Raw genomic sequence first — 20,709 nt, 5'->3', positions numbered from 1 at the left:
GGTCCCAAGATATTTGTACACCCATATTTGTAGCAGCATTATTCACAACAGCCAAAATCTGAAAGCAACCCATGTGTCTATTGACAAATGAATGGATAAACAAAATGTGGTATATACATATAATAAAATATTATTTAGCCTCAGAAAGGAAGGAAATTCTGACATATGCTACGGCATGGATGAACCTTGAAGTGAAATAAGCCAGTCACAAAAAGACAGGTATGTATGATTCCACTTATTTGAGGTACCTAGAATAGTCAAAATCATAGAGACAGAAAGTAGAATGGTGGTTGCCAAGGGCTGTGGAAAAGGCGAAATGGGGAATTACTGTTCAATGGATATAGAGTATCAGTTCTGTAAGCTGAAAAATGTTCTGGAGATGGATGATGGTGATTGTTGCACAATAAGAATGTACTTAAGAACACTGGGGACTTCCCTGGTGGCACAGAGGTTAAGAATCTGCCTGCCAAGCCAGGGGACATGGGTTCGAGCCCTGGTCCAGCAAGATCCCACATGCCGCGGAGCAGCTAAGCCCATGCTCCACAACTGCTGAGCCTGCGCTCTAGAGCCTGCGAACCACAACTACTGAGCCTGCTCACCTAGAGCCCATGCTCTGCAATAAGAGAAGCCACTGCAATGAGAAGCCTGTGCACCACAATGAAGAGTAGCCCCCTCTCGCCGCAACTAGAGAAAGCCCGTGTGCAGCAACAAAGACCCAACACAGCCAAAAGTAAATAATTAATTAATTAATTTTTTAAAAAAAGAACACTGACGTGTACACTTAAAAATGGTTAAGAAGGTAAACACTATATTATGTGTATTTTACCACAGTAAAAACATTTTTTAAGTTGTTGAAGACCCCAAAGAGTTTTTGTTTATGTGAGTTATACCTATTGATACTTACAATATTATATATTAAAAATGAGAAATTTTCAAAATATATTAATTCATTTAAGATAACAATAATAAACCACTGCATGTTGTGAACATTTTTGAACATGTGTTCTATTCTGTGTAAGCATGCATTTCCATGGGATATAAACCTAAGATTTCTGGGTCTTAGGATACGCACATCTTCAAATTTACCATAGCAGATGATGCCAGAGTTTTTCCATCAATCCTTCATGAGCTCCCTTTGCTCCATATCCTTGCCAACACTCAGTATTTTTAATTTTATTAAAATTTAGTTTTATTTTAATTGAGACTTTTTAAATTTTTAGCCTTTGTCAGGGGAAGTGTGTCATAGTGCCTTGTTCAATTCACTGAATACTAATGTGATGGAGCAAATTTTCATATGTTTACTGGGTATTTGGATTTCTTCCATAAAGTGCCCAATTTTTGCCCATTTTTCTATTGGGTGACCTTTTTTCTTACTGTTTTGTTGGGGTTTTTTTGTATATTCTTATTACAGGTTCTTTGTTTAATATATATTATATATTTATATATTTTATATATAATATATGTATAAAATTTGGCACCAGGTTTACTTACCTTTATGGAAGGACAGGAAATGCAGTATGTTAGCATTATAGCATCAGGTATATAGTGCCATATTTTATTCCCCCCTTAGCTGTTAGGTTGTAAGGTGACAAAACCAGGTAAGTAAGTGTGGACCACTCTGGCTTATAAGATTATAAGATACAAGATCTTTTTTTTTTTTAATTAATTAATTAATTTATTTATTTTTGGCTGCATTGGGTCTTTGTTGCTGCGCTTGGACTTCCTCTAGTTGCGGCGAGCAGGGGCTACTCTTCGTTGCGGTGCGTGGTCTTCTCATTGTGGTGGCTTCTCTTGTTTGGGAGCACTGGCTCTAGGCGTGTGGACTTCAGTAGCTGTGACTCACAGGGGCTTCAGTAGTTGTTGCCCACGAGCTCAGTAGTTGTGGCGCACGGGCTTAGTTGCTCCGCGGCATGTGGGATCTTCCCGGACCAGGGCTTGAACCCGTGTCCCCTGCATTGGCAGGTGGATTCCTAACCATTGCACCACCAGGGAAGTCCCAGATACAAGATCTTTTAACAGCCCATATATCTAACTGTCAGATCCCTCAAGGGACTCATTTGGTTACAAGAATCTCACTAAGCAGAGGGAAGCTATGGCCTTTGTTTTTCAGTAGGCATTTATAGTTTATTGACAGGCTTCCAAATCTAGATGTAGTTCATTAAGACAGGGTCATTTTTACAATAAATAATGTTGCCTGATAACAAATCTGACATTTTACATTAATCTTAATCTAGTATATTTCCAGGGAAATATGCTAGAAGGTAAACTCGAGGTCATTTCCTCCTGAAGAAAAGGCTTAGGTCTCTTGGTTAACCTTTTCTCCCTGGAAGAAAATTGGTATCTTTACAAAATTGAATATTCTAATCCATGAATATTGTATATTTCTCCATCTCTTTAGGTCTCCTTTATTTTCTCATAATAAAGCTTGATAGGTTTCTTATAGCAGTCATATCCATTATTTATAGATTTATTTCTTAGTACTTTATTTTTTATGTCACTATGAGTGACATCAAATATCTTAAAAATTTTAATTTCTAACTGCTTTTGTTGGTGTATAGGAATGCAGTTGGTTTTGTAATACATTGTTTTTTGTATCCCGCAACCTTTTAAAATTCCCTTATTCATCCTAATGAATTACCTGTAGATTTCTTTGGATTTTCTATATAATTACATCATATGTAAATAATCAGTTTTAATTTTGTTTCTTTTCTAATATATCATTATATATTTTTCTGGCCTTAATGCAATAGCAAGAACCTTTAATACATTGTTGAATAAAAGTGGTGATAGATTCTCAATCTTGAAGGGAAAACGTTGACTATTTTACCATTGTGATATTTGCTGTAGGCTTTATACAAGTTAAGGAATTTTCTACTACTACTAGTTTGCTAAGGTTACTTTATAGATTATAAATGGACATAAAATTTTATTAAATACTTTTCTGCATCTATTTAGATGGTTGTATCTATATATTTTCCCTATAATCTGTTGATTTGGCAAGTAAACTCAATAGATTTGCTAACGTTAAGTCAAATGTACATTCCTGTGGTAAGTCCAGTTTGTTCAATTTATAAATTGCTAGATTCAATGTGCTAACATTTCATTAAGACTTTTGTATCTATATTCATGACTTTTTTTGTAATTTTGTCTTATCCTATTGAATTTTGGTTTCAAGATTTGCTTGATTTTGATTTGCGTTTCTCTAATAATTAGCAATGATGAACATCTTTTTATGTGCCTATTGGCCACATGTATGTCTTCTTTGGAGAAATGTCTATTTAGGTCTTCTGTGCATTTTTCAATTGGGTTGTTTGGTTTTTGGTTATTGTATGAGCTGTTTGTATATTTTGATGCCCTTGTCAGTCGCATCATTTGTAAATATTTTCTTCCAGTCCTTAGGTTGCCTTTTCATTTTGTTTATGGTTTCCTTTGCTGTACAGAAGCTTGTAAGTTTAATTAGGTCCCATTTGTTTATTTTTGCTTTTATTTATATTGCCTTGGGAGACTGACCTAAGAAAACATTGGTATGATTTATGTCAGAGAATGTTTTGCCTGTGTTCTCTTTTAGGGGTTTTATGGTGTCATATCTTATATTTAAGTCTTTAAGCCATTTTGAGTTTACTTTTGAATGGTGTAAGGGTGTGTTCTAACTTCATCGGTTTACATGCAGCTGTCCAACTTTCCCAGCACCACTTGCTGAAGAGACTGTCTTTTCCGCATTATAGATTCTTGCCTCCTTTGTCACAGGTTAATTGACCATAGGTGTGTGGGTTTATTTCTGGGCTCTCTATTCTGTTCCATTGATCCGTATGTCTGTTTTTGTGCCAGTACCACATTGTTTTGATTACTGTAGCTTTGTAGTATTGTCTGAAGTCTGGGAGGGTTATGCCTCCTGCTTTGTTCTATTTTAGGATTATTTATTATAGTTCTTTTAAAAATGTCATGGGTAATTTGATAGGGATCCACTCTTGGGCATATACCCAGACAAAACTATAATTTGAAAAGATACATGCACCCCTGTTTTCATTGCAGCATTATTTACAATAGCCAAGACATGGAAACAATCTAAATGTCCATCAGTAGATGAATGGATAAAGAAGATATGGGGGGTGTGTGTATGTGTATGTACTTAGCCATAAAAAAGAATGAAATCATGCCATTTGCAGCAACATGGATGAACCTAGAGATCATCATACTGACAGAAGTAAGTCAGAAAGAGAAAGACAAATACCGTATGATATCACTTATACGTGGAATCTAAAATACGACACAAATGAATATATCTACGAAACAGAAAGGCTCTCACAGACATAGGGAACGGACTTGTGGTTATCAAGTGGGTGTGGGAGATGGTGGTAGGGGAGTTTGGGATTGGCAGATGCAAACTAGTATATATAGGATGGTCCTACTGTGTAGCACAGGGAACTATATTCAGTATCCTGTGATAAACCAAAATACGGAAGAATATGAAAAAGAATATATATATATGTATGACTGAGTCATTTTGCTGTACAGCAGAAATTAACACAACATTGTAAATCAACTATACTTCAATAAATTTTTTTTTTAGAAGTATCATGAGGAAAAAAAAGATTTGCTTGGATCATGAAATGAGGTGGGAAATTACACTCATTTTTCTAACTCTCTGGAAGAATTTGTGTAATGTTGGAGATATTTCTTCCTTGAATGTTTGGTGGAATTTATCACTGAAGTCAAAGAATTTTTTATAGGAAGGTTTTTAATTACAAATTCAATTTCTTTAATAGTGATAGAACTCTCCAGGTTTTTTATTTCTTCTGGCTATACTTTTCTAGGAATTTGCTTCCCTCTTTTTTTCTTGATCAGTCACACTATAGTTTTAAACAATTTTGTCTTTTCAAAGAGGCAACTTTTGGTTTTGTTGATCCTTTTTATTGTATGTTTACCTTCTATTTCATTATTTTTTGCTTTCATCTTTTTTTATTGTGGTTAGTTGCTGTACAATATTATATAAGTTTTAGGTGTACAACAAAGTGATTTACAATTTTTAAAGGTTATGTTTCATTTATAGTTGTTATAAAATATTGTCTATATTCCCTGTGTTGTACAATATGTTTTTTATTATTTTATTTTTTCTACTTTTGAGGGTAGAGGGGATCATATTGCTATTTGGGAGTCTACCAAAAGTGTAGCTCTGTCTCTTAACTCACTCTTCCAGATCAGCCATTAAGAAAGGAGAACTGAGCGTTTCGCTCACTGTGGTTTTCTAGTCTGTCCAGGTCTAGGCTTGGACGTTTCTTAGAAGGTTGTCTAAAAAGTACTTTTTTAAATTGTTATTTATTTATTTATTTATTTGGTCTTAGTTGCAGCACGTGGGATTTTTCGTGCGGGCGGGCTCTTCGTTGCGGTGCGCGGGCTTCTCTCTAGTTGTAGTGTGTGGACTCTGTAGTTGCGGTATGTGGGCTTAGTTGCCCCGCGGCATGTGGGATCTTAGTTCCCCGACAAGGGATCCAACCATCACCCCCTGCACTGCAAGACAGATTCTTAACCACTGGACCACCAGGGAAGTCCCCTAAAAAATACTTTGTTCAACTTTTAAAAAATGTGTTCAGATGTTAGTCCTACTTTAATGTAAACAGAAGTTCCTCCCAATATGACTTTATTACAGAATAATCTTTCTGATTGTCTAGTAGTAGAATAACAAAGCCTAACTTTCAGTTTTTCTCTGAGAATAAATTGAAATTACTTAAATGAAAACACTTTGAAAAAGGATAGGAACAGTACTGATACAAATATTCTTGTTTTCACCACTGCTGTTGCTTGGGGCTCACCAAATGTTAAATTTATCCAAAGTTCCCTCAACCATTTGCAATAATTTGTGGTTGGGAGAAGACTACCCAGAATCAGTAGTAGGGAGACCAAAATGTCCTGCAGCTTTAGCAATGGTAGTGTGTATCTCATTGCTCTGTACTTAGTTCTAGTTCTAGTTCCAACCAATAATCTAAAATACAACAGAATGCACAAAGGGTTTTATTAATAGAATACTCCTAGGTTTTAAAGTGGGTAGACTGCCTTTTTAAAAATCAATTAATTTAATATACACTGGGGCAGTGATCTAAGTTCTGAAAAAGATAAGTTGACCGAAGCAATCACTAGTCTCAAAAAAACTTACAGGTTTTACTGAGGTCCTAAAACTACATTATCTCAAAGTGTGAAATGCATGTTGTTTAAGAGAACAGGCTCTGGAATGGGAACACCTTTGTATAGATTCTAACTCCTCCACTTCTAGGTGTAAAATGTCAGTTTCCTCAACTGAAATTGGGAATAACAACTATCTCAGAGGAGTTGTAAGATTAAATGAGCTAATCCATGTAAAGATTTTTAACATTGCATGTGGGAAATAGTAGGTGCTCAGAATATACTTTAAGAATTAATGAAAAGTTAGTCTTTTTGTAGAAAGAAGAATTGAATATATTGTAGTAAAAATGTTATAAGAGAGGCATAAAGAGTCAAAGGAACATTGAAAAGTGCTCCCACTGACTAGGAGCTGGAAAGAGAGTTCATGTGGGAGATGACAACTGAACTTAACCTTGAAGGTAGAGTAGAATTGTAGCAACTGTACTTGGGACAGAAGATATTCCAAGTTGGGTGATGGTCTGTAAGATCAAAGACTGGAAGTGGGGGAGCTGGGAGCTGGCAGGAAACCATAGTGATTTTAGAGAATAATGAGTCATCTAGAGAATAGATACATTGAAAAAGCTTTGATGTTCAATGCTCAGTATTTTGACATCATTTTGTATGTTCTTGAGAGCCTTTAGAGACTTTGATCTGCACTTTAAGATTGTTGCTATGGCAATGGGTCAAATAAGGGAGAATTTGGAAGAAGGAAAACTTATTTGGAAGATTTTGCAATAGCGTAGGCAAAAGAAGATAAATTGCAAAAACTTTACAACAATAAAATCAAAATTGCCTGTGAATTAGCTAGTAAAGGATGATAGGTGAAGGAAGAGAGTTCAAAGCTAATTCTGAGATTAAGAGTCTAGATGATTGGGACAATATAATTGCAATATCATTTGCAAACATAATGAAAATGAAGCAGGTTATAAGGAAAAAGTATAATTATGGTTTGGGACATATTGAGTATGAATTTTATGTGGCAGGAAGGACAGCCAGCTGGAAATGTCAACTTGAGATAGTTTGAACTATAAATGTATATTTGGGAATCATCTGCATGGAAGTGATAGTTGGAATCCTGGGAGTGAATCAATTCAAAGTGTGGAGAGAGAAAACTATTTAGAGCAATACCTAGAGGAATATATGCTTGTATCAGTGGAAGAAGGGGAGACAGCCAAAGAGAAAGCAACTGTAGTCAGAGGGGTAGAGTAGAAGAAAGTGGAAGTGAAATTTCTTACAACTATTGAAACTTAGGAAACTTTGTAACAAGTTATTTGACTAGGTTTCCTGAAAGAGATCCTGTTGCTGTTGTTAGCAAGAATAACTTGGTGGCCTTACTGTCTTTAATACTGTATGTAATATGCTATGTTAACAGAAATAGTATTTTAATATTATCTATATTAGAGCCTAGAACTGTCAAGTCAAACTGTGGTCTCAAGTCCTAGATCCTCTCTACTCTCACCACTTTAAACTGCCTTAATAATCATGTTGGTTGACATCTAACTGTAGTTCTCAGTTAAACTGAGATTGTGCAATTTCATCCACACAGTGCCTTGACAGAGGGCAAACTGGGAGGATCACCTAATTAAACAGACTCTGATCATTCTGATCATAAAGTTATAATTAGAATGGCTTTTAGATATTTCCTCTCTCAGTGCATAAAAAAGACAACTGTAATATCTGTGCTTTACTTTCCCAACATGTTAAGTAGAGGTGCTTTCTCATACATCTGGTCATTGCAAAAATACAAGAAAGAACTTTTAAATAGTTGTTCCAACATTTGAAATTTGGTTCTACCCTTAATGGCAAGATTTTGGTGTCTTTCTTTCTTTGGAAAACAATAAATTACAAAGTCATTCAGAGTTTCTTTTTTTTTACCAAACCCATAAAAAAAAGATTACCAAAAATTCCAAGTACCCCATTTTGCACATAGAGTATCAAGATTATCTTCTAGTTAAAGCAGGGGTCCCCAACCGATAACGATCTGTGGCCTGTTAGGAACCCGGGCTGCACAGCAGGAGGTGAGTGGCGGGTGAGCGAGCGAGGCTTCGTCTGCTGCTCCCCATCGCTCGCATTACCTCCTGAACCATCTCCCCTACCCCCACCCTGTCAGTGGAGAAATTGTCTTCCAGGAAACCAGTCCCTGATGCCAAAAAGGTTGGGGACGGCTGAGTTAAAGCTCTGTTTGCAAAAAAAATTTTCCACTGTCTTGAAGAAATTCATGGCGATTAAAATTTCCAAAAGACCCTCAAAAATAGGAATTCAAGTGCTGATAACGTATCAGTGGTAGTAATAATAATTGCAGTTAACATTCACCAAATGGTTACTGTGTGCTATACTTTGTGCTAAATGTTTTGCGTTCATTTATTCATTTAACAGTGTTTACTGAGTGCCTACTATATGCCAGGAACTGTTCTGGGATAGGTTAATGAAAACAAAACAAATTAAAATCCCTGCCCTCATAGCCCTTATATTTACTGAGGATGGACAGGTAATAAGCAATAAACATAACCAATAACTACATTTTGGTAATGACCAAAATAAAGTATATGGACCATAAGAAGATTATAAATACTATGGAAACATCAGAGCAAGGGAAGGGAAGGTCAGGAGTGCTGGGTTGGGATTGGGCAATAGAGGTGGGTTGCATTATTAGATGGGATGGTCAGAATAGGCCTGATAGAGATGGTTGTATTGGAGTTAATCGTACAACTGGAACAATTTGTGTAAAGGCACTAAGGTGGGACCCCATCTGGGGTATCCAAGGAACAGCAAAGAAGTCAGTTTGGTTCAAAGTGATCAAGGGAGAGAGTGGTAATGAGCATAATGGGTGGGAGGCAGGGAAGGCAGAACTTGTTACTATAACAGCACTGTGAGACAAGTACCATTACAATCCCCCATTTTATAGATGAGGAAACTGAGACATAGGGAAGTCAAGGAAGCTGCCACATACGAAATCAGGAGCCATCTGTAGCAAGAAACAAGCAGTTTCATCCATTTATATACTGAAGGTTTTGAAATGATATAACTATTTATTTCTTTATTACCCTCTGCAAAATATCAGATGAAAGCTCAGCACTTCTGAAGTGGATGATTCATCAAACAGTGGCTCTACTTCAGTTTTCTGTCTGCAACCAACATGACCATTTATAGGGCTTATAATTTCATCAGTTTCTTCCATTACATATGACTTCTTTTTCCTGGCAGTGTAGTAAGCATCCCTGTGAGATGTTTTAATACAAGCGTTTTGTGTTAGGATAAATCCAAAGTTTACTTTAGTTCTTCTAGCCTTTTCATATTGAGCCTTCTTAGAAACAAGAATATATTCATAATCATAATGACATGGTAGGTTTTTCTCAATTTATAAGTTCAGAAAGCCACTCTAGATTACAGCATGGTGACAATGGCATTTGTACTTTACTTATGTACATGCTATTGACGATTAGAATTAATCGGTGTAATGATAGTTGCAGATTATCTGGCCTGTGTACATGCTACACATGCTTGAAACGAATCAATGCCTTAATAGTATAATTTGATATAGAAAAACATTTTAATAAAAGCAATCTTTTAAATAAATGTGTTTGTGCCTAGGACATTGAATCCCTGGCTAGAGGGATTTGAAAATATCTTTTTACCTAAAAGTGACTTTTCACTGTGACTTTCAAATCCCTCTACTCACTTAATCTGGAACTGCAGTGAAGAATGCTCCATGGACGAGCCAGGGAATCAATTAACTAGTCACAAACACATTTTTTAAAAGATTTTCCATTATTTAAAAGATTGCGTCTATGAAAAGTCACTTTTACATATTTAATAGTTCATTTTAGGACTTCCCCGGTGGTTCAGTGGTTAAGACTCCATGCTTCCACTGCAGGGGGCGTGGGTTCCATCCCTGGTTGGGGAAGTCCCACATGCCTTACAGTGTGGGGCGGGGGGGGGGGGCTGTCATTTTAATACATGCTAGATTGATAGTTAAAAGAGCTATCACATTTCACAGAACTAGAACAAAAAATTTTGCAATTTGTGTGGAAACACAAAAGACCCCGAATAGCCAAAGCAATCTTGAGAAAGAAAAACGGAGCTGGAGGAATCAGGCTTCCTGACTTCAGACTATACTACAAAGCAACAGTAATCAAGACAGTATGGTACTGGCACAAAAACAGAAATATGGATCAGTGGAACAGGATAGGAAGCCCAGAGATAAACCCACGCACATATGGTCACCTTATCTTTGATAAAGGAGGCAAGAATATACAGTGGAGAAAAGACAGCCTCTTCTATAAGTCGTGCTGGGAAAACTGGACAGCTACATGTGAAAGAATGAAATTAGAACACTCCCTAACACCATACACAAAAATAAACTCAAAATGGATTCAAGACCTAAATGTAAGGCCAGACACTATCAAACTCTTAGAGGAAAACATAGGCAGAACACTCTATGACATAAATCACAGCAAGATCCTGTTTGACCCACCTCCTAGAGAAATGGAAATAAAAACAAAAATAAATGAATGGGACCTAATGAAACTTAAAAACTTTTCACAGCAAAGGAAACCATAAACAAGACAAAAAGACAACCCTCAGAATGGGAGAAAATATTTGCAAATGAAGCAACTGACAAAGGATTAATCTCCAAAATTTACAAGCAGCTCATGAAGCTCAATATCAAAAAAACAAACAACCCAATCCAAAAATGGGCAGAAGACCTAAATAGACATTTCTCCAAACAAGATATACAGATTGCCAACAAACACATGAAAGAATGCTCAACATCACTAATCATTAGAGAAATGCAAATCACAACTACAATGAGGTATCACCTCACACCGGTCAGAATGGCCATCATCAAAAAATCTACAAAAATAATCTTGGGGCCTCTTTAAAACCAGATTTGTCCTAATTGACTTCACATCTGAGATTAAAAACACACAATGGGGGCTTCCCTGGTGGCGCAGTGGTTGAGAATCTGCCTGCCAATGCAGGGGACACGGGTTTGAGCCCTGGTCTGGGAAGATCCCACATGCCGTGGAGCAACTAGGCCCGTGAGCCACAACTACTGAGCCTGCGCGTCTGGAGCCTGTGCTCCGCAACAAGAGAGGCCGCGATAGTGAGAGGCCCGCGCACCGCGATGAAGAGTGGCCCCCACTTGCCACAACTGGAGAAAGCCCTCGCACAGAAACGAAGACCCAACGCAGCCATAAATAAATAAATAAATAAAATTTTTTTAAAAATTTAAAAAAGAAAAAAAAAAAACACACAATGGGGGCTTCCCTGGTGGCGCAGTTGTTGAGAATCTGCCTGCCAATGCAGGGAACACGGGTTTGCGCCCTGGTCTGGGAGGATCCCACATGCCGCGGAGCAGCTGGACCCGTGAGCCACAACTACTGAGCCTGCGCGTCTGGAGCCTGTGCTCCGCAACAAGAGAGGCCGTGACAGTGAGAGGCCCACGCACCGCGATGAAGAGTGGCCCCCACTCGCCGCAACTAGAGAAAGCCCTCGCACAGAAACAAAGACCCAACACAGCCAAAAATTAACAAATAAATTTTTTTAAAAATCTATAAAAATAAATGCTGGAGAGGGTGTGGAGAAAAGGGAACCCTCTTGCACTGTTGGTGGGAATGTAAATTGATACAGCCACTATGGAGAACAGTATGGAGGTTCCTTAAAAAACTAAAAATAGAACTACCATATGACCCAGCAATCCCATTACTGGGCATATACGCTGAGAAAACCATAATTCAAAAAGAGTCATGTACCACAATGTTCATTGCAGCTCTATTTACAATAGCCAGGACATGGAAGCAACCTAAGTATCCATCAACAGATGAATGGATAAAGAAGATGTGGCACATACATACAATGGAATATTACTCAGCCATAAAAAGAAACAAAATTGAGTTATTTGTAGTGAGGTGGGTGGACCTAGAGTCTGTCATACACAGTGAAGTAAGTCAGAAAGAGAAAAACAAATACCATATGCTAACACATATATCTAAAAATCTAAATCTAAAAAACAAACAAAAAAATGGTCATGAAGAACATAGGGGCAAGATGGGAACAAAGACGCAGACCTACTGGAGAATGGACTTGAGGATACGGGGAAGGGGAAGGGTAAACTGGGACAAAGTGAGAGAGTGGCATGGACATATATACACTACCAAATGTAAAATAGGTAGCTAGTGGGAAGCAGCTGCATAGCACAGGGAGATCAGCTCGGTGCTCTGTGACCACCTAGAGGGGTGGGATAGGGAGGGTGGGAGGGAGGGAGACGCAAGAGGGAAGAGATATGGGGATACGTGTATATGTATAACTGATTCACTTTGTTATAAAGCAGAAACTAACACACCATTGTAAAGCAATTATACTCCAATAAAGATGTTAAAAAAAAGAAAAAAGAGCTATCATTTATTCTAAGGTAAATATCTTCCTATACTGGGGATTCTATTTTTATCTACTTCTTCATATTAAGTAGAACTAACCCAAATTTGCTGATTTTTATGACCTGGAAATTTTTCAGCATTGACTTTGTATAGGTGATCATTTAAAGAACAGCGCTTTGCTAGATTCATGGTTGTTTATATAACAATTTGTTACTCAGACAGTTAATAAAAAGTAAGAAATTACATTCTTGGTGTTTGTTGTCTTCCCACAGGAGCAGTGAATACATAAATCATAATTATGTGGGGTTGATTTAAATTGTTTGGCACTAACATCCTTTTGTCAAATGAGGGCATCATTGGTCTTCCTTAAGTAAGCTGTGTGGCAAGAATGGTTTGCTTGTTAAACTCAAATGATATTAGGGGTAAATAATTGTTCTCCTTTCACCTTATTTTAGAGGGCTTCTATTTATGTCTATAGCCAGCACTCTTAATTGATAGCAATATTTAAAGTCTAGAAACTTTTAGTAGTTTTTTTTATAGTTTTCAATTATATCAATCTCTAAAGTTACCATCACAAAATGTGATTGTTATTCAGTAAAAGAAAATGACATGGTTTTAAGAATAACAGAAGTTTAAGATAAAAATCTTATTATGAGTCTTTGTTTTGTTGTCATCATTGTTGTTTTAAGTATATGAACAAGGGGAAAAATCAAGTAAATGCTTTAGATTTAAAACACACATCCCCCTACATCCACACACCTAGCTAACCTAATAATATCCAAAAGTAGCCATCAATAATTAGAAGATATTTGGAGCAAATCCAAATTATATACTGATGTGTGCTATTACTACCAACACCTGACTGTCGCTAATAACTAAATCTGTTTTGCCAGCATTAAATTTATATAAGAAGTATGTTTGAATATGGTTATCATTGCACTAAAATGTGTATGATTACTGTATGTATATATATTTTTTGGCCGCGCCTCGCGGCCTGCGGGATATTAGTTCCCCAACCAGGGAATGAATCTGTGCCCCTGCAATGAAAGCACCGAGTCCTAACCACTGGACCACCAGGGAATTCCCAATTACTGTATTTTTAAAAACTATTATTTTGACCTCTCCACTACTAACAATTTGTGCTACAGTTAGACTTCAAAATACATTCTTTTTAATATACTGAAAAAGAAACTATATTTGTACATGACTGCATTTGGGGAAGATTTTTTTAGTATGTGAGAGTTATACAGATATTCAGCCTTAAGTATTTAAATACTTTAATGTTTCCATTAATGTAGCTCTTGGCCTGTTCTTATGTATAACATTAAAATCTTGCATATGTGTATCTTTGTCAAGCAGACGCCATAGGCTAAAACTGAAGATAATAACTTAAGATTTATGTCTCCTTTCTTAGAGGTTACAGTTGTCTTGAAGTGACAGTTCTGAAGTACCTATACTGACATCAAAGTGTTCAAGTGATCCAGTTAGGTCAATTAATGTTAATTTTCATCTTCCATTAAATTATTTTAATGTTTTCCTCTTTTCATTTTTTCTAGCCGAGTCCTATACCAAGTCCTGTTTTGGGACGAAAGCCAAATGCTAGTCAGTCTTTGCTTGTATGGTGCAAAGAAGTTACAAAAAACTACCGGGGAGTGAAAATCACCAATTTTACTACATCGTGGAGAAATGGTTTATCTTTTTGTGCAATATTACACCACTTTAGACCAGATTTAATGTAAGTAGAAACACTTTACATTCCTATAAATATTTTGTAAATAATAAAGTTTAAAAAAAAAAGGAAACAAACCATAAAATAATTTCTTAGCACATGTCCTGATATACTTGATTTTTTTTTTATCACCCATACTCTTGCTTTTTGGGAGAAGAAATATATCCCAGAAAGAAAAGTAGTTCCTTCTTGATGCCTAAAAACAATCTTTTCTGTTTTAAAAGAGCATATTTTTTTCCTTAATCTCATACAAAAAACTGACTTCAAATTATTATGAAAATTGTGTTAGTGTTAAAATGAGATGAGACAGATAAGCCTGTAGCTCTTTATACATTGACAACAAGGGGTTACCTCATGGTGAATTTGGTTGTCAAGGTTAGTCTCTGGTCCCCTGCCTTAACTTCTCTTTTAGATGGAAAGCTTCAGGCATTGGAACTTGTAATCACTGTTATTTATTTACGTATTTATTTCCTTAATTTTCCACACTATTAGTTTTGTTGATGGAATTGCTGTGAAATTGCTGGTTACTCTTTGGTATTATTGAATGTCAAATTTTAAGATTCAGTTTGTTTTAAAAACAGCTGTTTTTATCAATTACTGTATTTACCTACTGTGCCATTTTCTCCCTCAGTGACTACAAGTCTCTGAATCCTCAAGACATTAAAGAGAACAACAAAAAGGTAAGAATTGCCAAAGAAAAAAAATACATAGTGTCAATTTTGGCTTCTCTGCAGGCATTTATTAATTTGGGGAAAGTGAGGTTGTTTTGTGAGGTCCTAACTATAGCTCACAGAAGGTAGTCTGTGTCCTGTCAATTTTGGCTTCTCCGCAGGCTTTTATTAATTTGGGGAAAGTGAGGTTGTTTTGTGAGGTCCTAACTATAGCTCACAGAAGGTAGTCTGTTTCCTGCAGTTCCAGTAGGATGCATGGTTTACTCTAGTTTGTCATGGCCTTTAAAAATCACAAGTGCCAGACTGGCATCAGATTATAATAATATGTATGAACTTCATTAACTGTTAAATGTTTGTTACAGCATGTTGCTTTTATTTATCTCTTAGCAAGATTTAGCTTTTAAAAAGTGCAATCCAAACTGTTGTGCCATGAGTTTAGAAAAACCTGTTGGGAGCGGATGAAAGCAGGAGCCTGATGGGTATGCAAAAAAGAATGCATATGTTCCCAGAGGCAAAAAGATATGAACATTGGTTCTTTTTTTTTTTTTCTTTTCTTTTTTTCTTACTTTTTTCCCCCTTTTTCTGGTAAACTGTGCAGTTTTTTTCCACATAATTAATTAATGTACTGAGGTCAGAGCTTCCCAATTGGTGTAGGGAAGATACTGATCCTTTCAGCCCTCAGGGTAGCTACACAGGCCTGAGTTGCTAGAGCCCTCTGGGCCAGCTGACTGTGGCTGCAGGCTGACTTAACTATGTACCCCAAAATGCAGCACAATATTACAATTTTCTGTGTGCACCACAACATAAAAAAGGAGGAAGCACCTATCTCAGCATACAGCAGGTACTCATTTAATGCTTTTTTTCCTGCTGAATTGAATTCTTCAACTGAAAAGTGTTGTCTTAGAGCAAGAGTTGTTAACCTGGGAGTTATGGATAGAATTCAGGGGATCCTTGATCATGGCTAGGGAAAAAAAAATTTATTTTCTCATTTCTTTAACTGAAATTTAGCATTTTCTTCAATTATGAATTTACACAACAAACCACTGTAGTATTAGCCATGCCTGAGACTTTTTCACCTTTAGAATCTCAGATATTTTCATATCACTTTACAGTTGCAAATATCTACAACTACCTTTTAAGCTCATCACTCCTTCATAATTGTAGCAGTTTGTACATCCATAAAAAGCACATTTATTGTTTCTCAAATTCCATTTTCCTAATATTTTCAAATACTTATTTTTCAATAATTGGTTTATTTTGTAATCATATGTATTTTTTTAACTTTTTATTTTATATTGGACTATAGCCGATTAACAATGTTGTGATAGTTTCAGGTGCACAGCAAAGGGGCTCAACCATACATATACATGTATCCATTCTCCCCCAAACTCCCCTCCCATCCAGGCTGCCACATAACATTGAGCAGAGTTCCCTGTGCTATACAATAGGTCCTTGTTGGTTATCCATTTTAAATATAGCAGTGTGTACATGTTGGTCCCCAACTCCCTAACTATCCCTTCCCCTCATCCTTTCCCCCTGGTAAGCATAAATTCATTCTCTAAGTCTGTGAGTCTGTTTCCGTTTTGTAAATAAGTTCATTTGTATCATTTCTTTTTAGATTCCCATATAAGGAATATCATATGATATTTCTCTTTCTCTGTCTGACTTACTTCACTCAGTATGACAATCTCTAGGTCCATCCATGTTGCTGCAAATGGCATTATTTCATTCTTTTTAATGGCTCAATAATATTCCATTGTATATATATACCACATCTTCTCTATCCATTCCTCTGTCGATGGAATGGATAAAGGTTGCTTCCATGTCTCAGCTATTGTAAACAGTGCTACAATGAACACTGGGGTGCATGCATTCTTTCAGACCATGTTTTTCTCTAGATATATGCCCAGGAGTGGGATTGCAGGGTCATATGGTAGCTCTATTTTTAGTTTTTTAAGGAACTTCCATACTGTTCTCCAGTGGCTGTACCAATTTACATTCCCACCAGCAGTGTTGGAGGGTTCCCTTCTCTCCACACCCTCTCCAGATTTTATCGTTTGTGGATTTTTTGATGATAGCCATTTTGACTGGTGTGAGGTGATATCTCATTGTAGTTTTGATTTGTATTTCTCTAATAATTAGCAATGTTGAACATCTTTCCATGTGCTGCTGGGCCATCTGTATGTCTTCTTTGGTGAAATGTCTATTTAGGTCTTCTGCCCATTTTTTGATTGGGTTGTTTGTTTTGATAATATGAAGCCTCATGGGCTATTTTTAAATTTTGGAGACTTGTCGGTCACATCATTTGCAAATATTTTCTCCTAATCTGTGGGTTGTCTTTTCGTTTTGTTTATGGTTTCCTTTGCTGTGCAAAAGCTTTTGAGTTTAATTAGGTCCCATTTGTTTATTTTTGTTTTTATTTCCATTATTCTGGGAGACAGATTGAAAAAGATATTGCTGCGATTTATGTTAGACAGTGTTCTGTCTAAGTTTTCCTCTAGGAGCTGTATAGTGTCCAGTCTCACATTTAGGTCTTTAATCCATTTTGAGCTTATTTTTATGTATGGTGTTAAAGAATGATTTAATTTCATTTTTTTACATGTAGCTGTCCAGTTTTCCCAGCACCATTTGTTGAAGAGACTGTCTTTCCACCTTGTGTAGTCTTGCCTCCTTTGTCGTAGATTAATTGACCATAGGTGCGTGGGTTTATTTCTGGGCTTTCTGTCCTGTTCCACTTATCTATATTTCTGTTTTTGTGCCAGTACCATACTGTTTTGATGACTGTAGCTTTGTAGTATAGTCTGAAGTCAGAGAGCCTGACTCCTCCAGCTCCATTTTTCTTTCTCAATATTGCTTTGGCTATTTGGGGTCTTTTGTGTCTCCATACAAATTTTAAGATTTTTTGTTCTAGTTCTGTGAAAAATGCCATTGGTAATTTGATAGGGATTGCATTGAATCTGTAGATTGCCTTGGGTAGTATAGACATTTTGACAATATTGATTCTTCCAATCCATGAACATGGTATATCTTTCCATCTGTTAGTGTCTTCTTCGATTTCTTTCATCAGCGTCTTACAGTTTTCAGAGTACAGGTCTCCTTACTCTTATTCTTGTCTCCTTAGGTAGGTTTATTCCTAGGTAATTTATTCTTTTTGATGGGATGATAAATGGGATTGTTTCTTGAATTTCTCTTTCTGATCTTTTGTTGTTAGTGTATAGAAATGCAACAGATTTCTGTGTATTAATTTTGTAACCTGCAACTTTACCAAATTCATTGATGAGCTCTAGTAGTTTTCTGGTAGCATCTTTAGGATCTTCTATGTATAGTTTCATGTCATCTGCAAACAGTGACAGTTTAACTTCTTCTTTTCCAATTTGGATTCCTTTTCTTTCTTTTTCTTCTCTGATTGCCGTAGCTAGGACTTCCAAAACTATGTTGAATGAAAGTGGCAAGAGTGGACCTCCTTGTCTTGTTCCTGATCTTAGAGGACATGCTTTCAGCTTTTCACCATTGAGTATGATGTTAGGTGTAGGTTTGTCATATATGGCCTTTATTATTTTGAGGTAGTTTCCCTCTATGCACACTTTCTGGAGAGTTTTTATCAAAAATGGGTGCTGAATTTTGTCAAAAGAGTAATCATATGTATTTTATACACATTAAAACATTATTCTGAGAAGGGGTTCATTGCCAAAAGAATTCTTGGGCCAAAGTGATTAATAACCTCTAGTCTAGGCTAAAGTTTTTTATTTACTTTAGGTAGTTAAAACCACCAGTGAGAAAAAGACTATAAAGGGAACCTTGGTAGAAGTTCAATTAACAGATGAGAATTTAAATCAAATTTTTTTTTACTTTTATTGCTCTCTAAAACCAAAAATTTAGGGGCTTCCCTGGTGGTGCAGTGGTTGAGAATCCGCCTGCCAATGCGGGGGACACGGGTTTGAGCCCTGGTCTGGGAGGATCCCACATGCCGCAGAGCAACTGGGCCCGTGAGCCACAATTACTGAGCCTGCGCATCTGGAGCCTGTGCTCCGCAACAAGAGAGGCTGCGATAGTGAGAGGCCCGCGCACAGCGATGAAGAGTGGCCCCCGCTCACCGCAACTAGAGAAAGCCCTGGCACAGAAACGAAGACCCAACACAGCCAAAAATAAATAAATAAATTAATTAATTAAAAACAAAAAAAACCCCAAAATTTATATTTCCATTAAAGAATTCTTGTTTCTTTGCAAATGCATGATGCTGGCCCCAGAGAAAAACATTTAAAAGCAGTCAGTTTTTTTATTGAAATATGCTATTAAAAAAGGTAATCTTTAAAAATCAGTATAATTTTCTTTATAGAAATCATGCTTCAAAATAAGTCATTCTCTTGAATTATTTCTTGTATGATTTTGAAGAGCCTGTGTCTGTCAAAGCAAAATGCCTTATTTTTTGTCAATTAAGTTATACAGTTGGCCCTCTGTATCCATGGATGTGGAACCCACAGATACAGAGGGCTGGCTGTATTCCACCATTTTACATAAGGGACTTGAGCATCCCCAGATTTGATATCTGCAGGGGGTGTTGGAATCAGTCCCCCATGGATACCAAGAGACAAGTACCTTTAGATATGACAGTTCTTTACCTGCATTTTCTTGCATTTGAATAAGCAAATTTAAATGCAGATAAGAGCATTATAAAATAAACCATTATTATTTTTTATAAGGTGAAGCTTTCAAGTTACTGTTTAAAATTTTGAAAAGCAAACATTTTTGATTTTACCTAGCTATATATTTTTAGAGTATGAGGAATCTCATTAGGGCTTAAGTTATACTTCTTTACATTATTTATTTCAGAAATTTAATAATGATGAACATACCTTGGATTTACATATTATTACAAAGAGAAATATTAAATATTAAATTTATTTTAATAATAATAATAAATTAAATAATAAATTAATAATAATTTAAATAAATAATATAAATTTTAAAATAATCATAATAAATTAAATTAAATAATAAATTAAATATTAAAATTTTTTCTCAATTAAATCTTAAAGGGCAGATGATTATAGCTTTTTTTAAAAAAATAAATTTATTTATTTATTTCTGGCTGCATTGGGTCTTCGTTGGTGCATGCGGGCCTTCTCTAGTTGTGGCCAGCAGGGACTACTCTTCGTTGTGGTGCACAGACTTCTCATTGTGGTGGCCTCTCTTGTTGCAGAGCCTGGGCTCTAGGCACACGGGCTTCAGTAGTTGTGGCACGTAGGCTTCAGTAGTTGTGGCTCGCTTGCTCTAGAGTGCAGGCTCAGTAGTTGTGGCGCATGGGCTTAGTTACTCTGCGGCATGTGGGATCTTCCCAGACCAGGGCTCAAACTCGTGTTCCCTGCATTGGCAGGTGGATTCTTAACCACTGTGCCTCCAGGGAAGTCCCAATTATAGCTTTTTGAAAGGATTTTAATTTAGATGATTCTGTTCATTGCACAAGTCAATACATAATTGTTGTTATACTTTCCTTTTCATCACTTTGCAACTTCTTTTTTTTTTTTAATATTTATTTATTTATTTATTTACTTGGCTGTTCCGGGTCTTAATTGAGGCACACGGGATCTTTAGTTGCGGCATGCAGAATCTAGGTCTCTGACCAGGGACCAAAACTAGGCCCCCTGCATTGGGAGCACAGAGTGTTAACCACTGGACCACCAGGGAAGTCCCACAACTTCTTACCTGATATCTACATTGAGTATCATTTGCTACCTACAGACTTATTTCCAGCTTCACACAGTTCTTCCGGGTA

The 20,709-nt window shown here is 36.5% G+C and overlaps 1 protein-coding gene across 11 annotated transcripts in view; it reads left to right on the top strand.

The window, feature by feature from the left end:
• EHBP1 (EH domain binding protein 1) overlaps positions 1-20,709 on the top strand; it is a 336,395-nt gene that overhangs the window by 218,475 nt on the left and 97,211 nt on the right. For all 11 annotated transcript variants that reach the window (XM_036872669.1, XM_036872664.1, XM_036872662.1 and 8 more), the window contains 2 exons: positions 14,093-14,271; positions 14,897-14,945. In XM_036872669.1, the coding sequence (XP_036728564.1) occupies positions 14,093-14,271; positions 14,897-14,945 (228 nt within the window). The remainder of the gene's footprint in view (positions 1-14,092; positions 14,272-14,896; positions 14,946-20,709) is intronic.

This window comes from Balaenoptera musculus, chromosome 13 (assembly GCF_009873245.2).
Source record: "Balaenoptera musculus isolate JJ_BM4_2016_0621 chromosome 13, mBalMus1.pri.v3, whole genome shotgun sequence".
Taxonomy (NCBI): Eukaryota; Metazoa; Chordata; class Mammalia; order Artiodactyla; family Balaenopteridae; genus Balaenoptera; species Balaenoptera musculus.
This window is presented reverse-complemented; position numbering and strand designations above follow the sequence as displayed.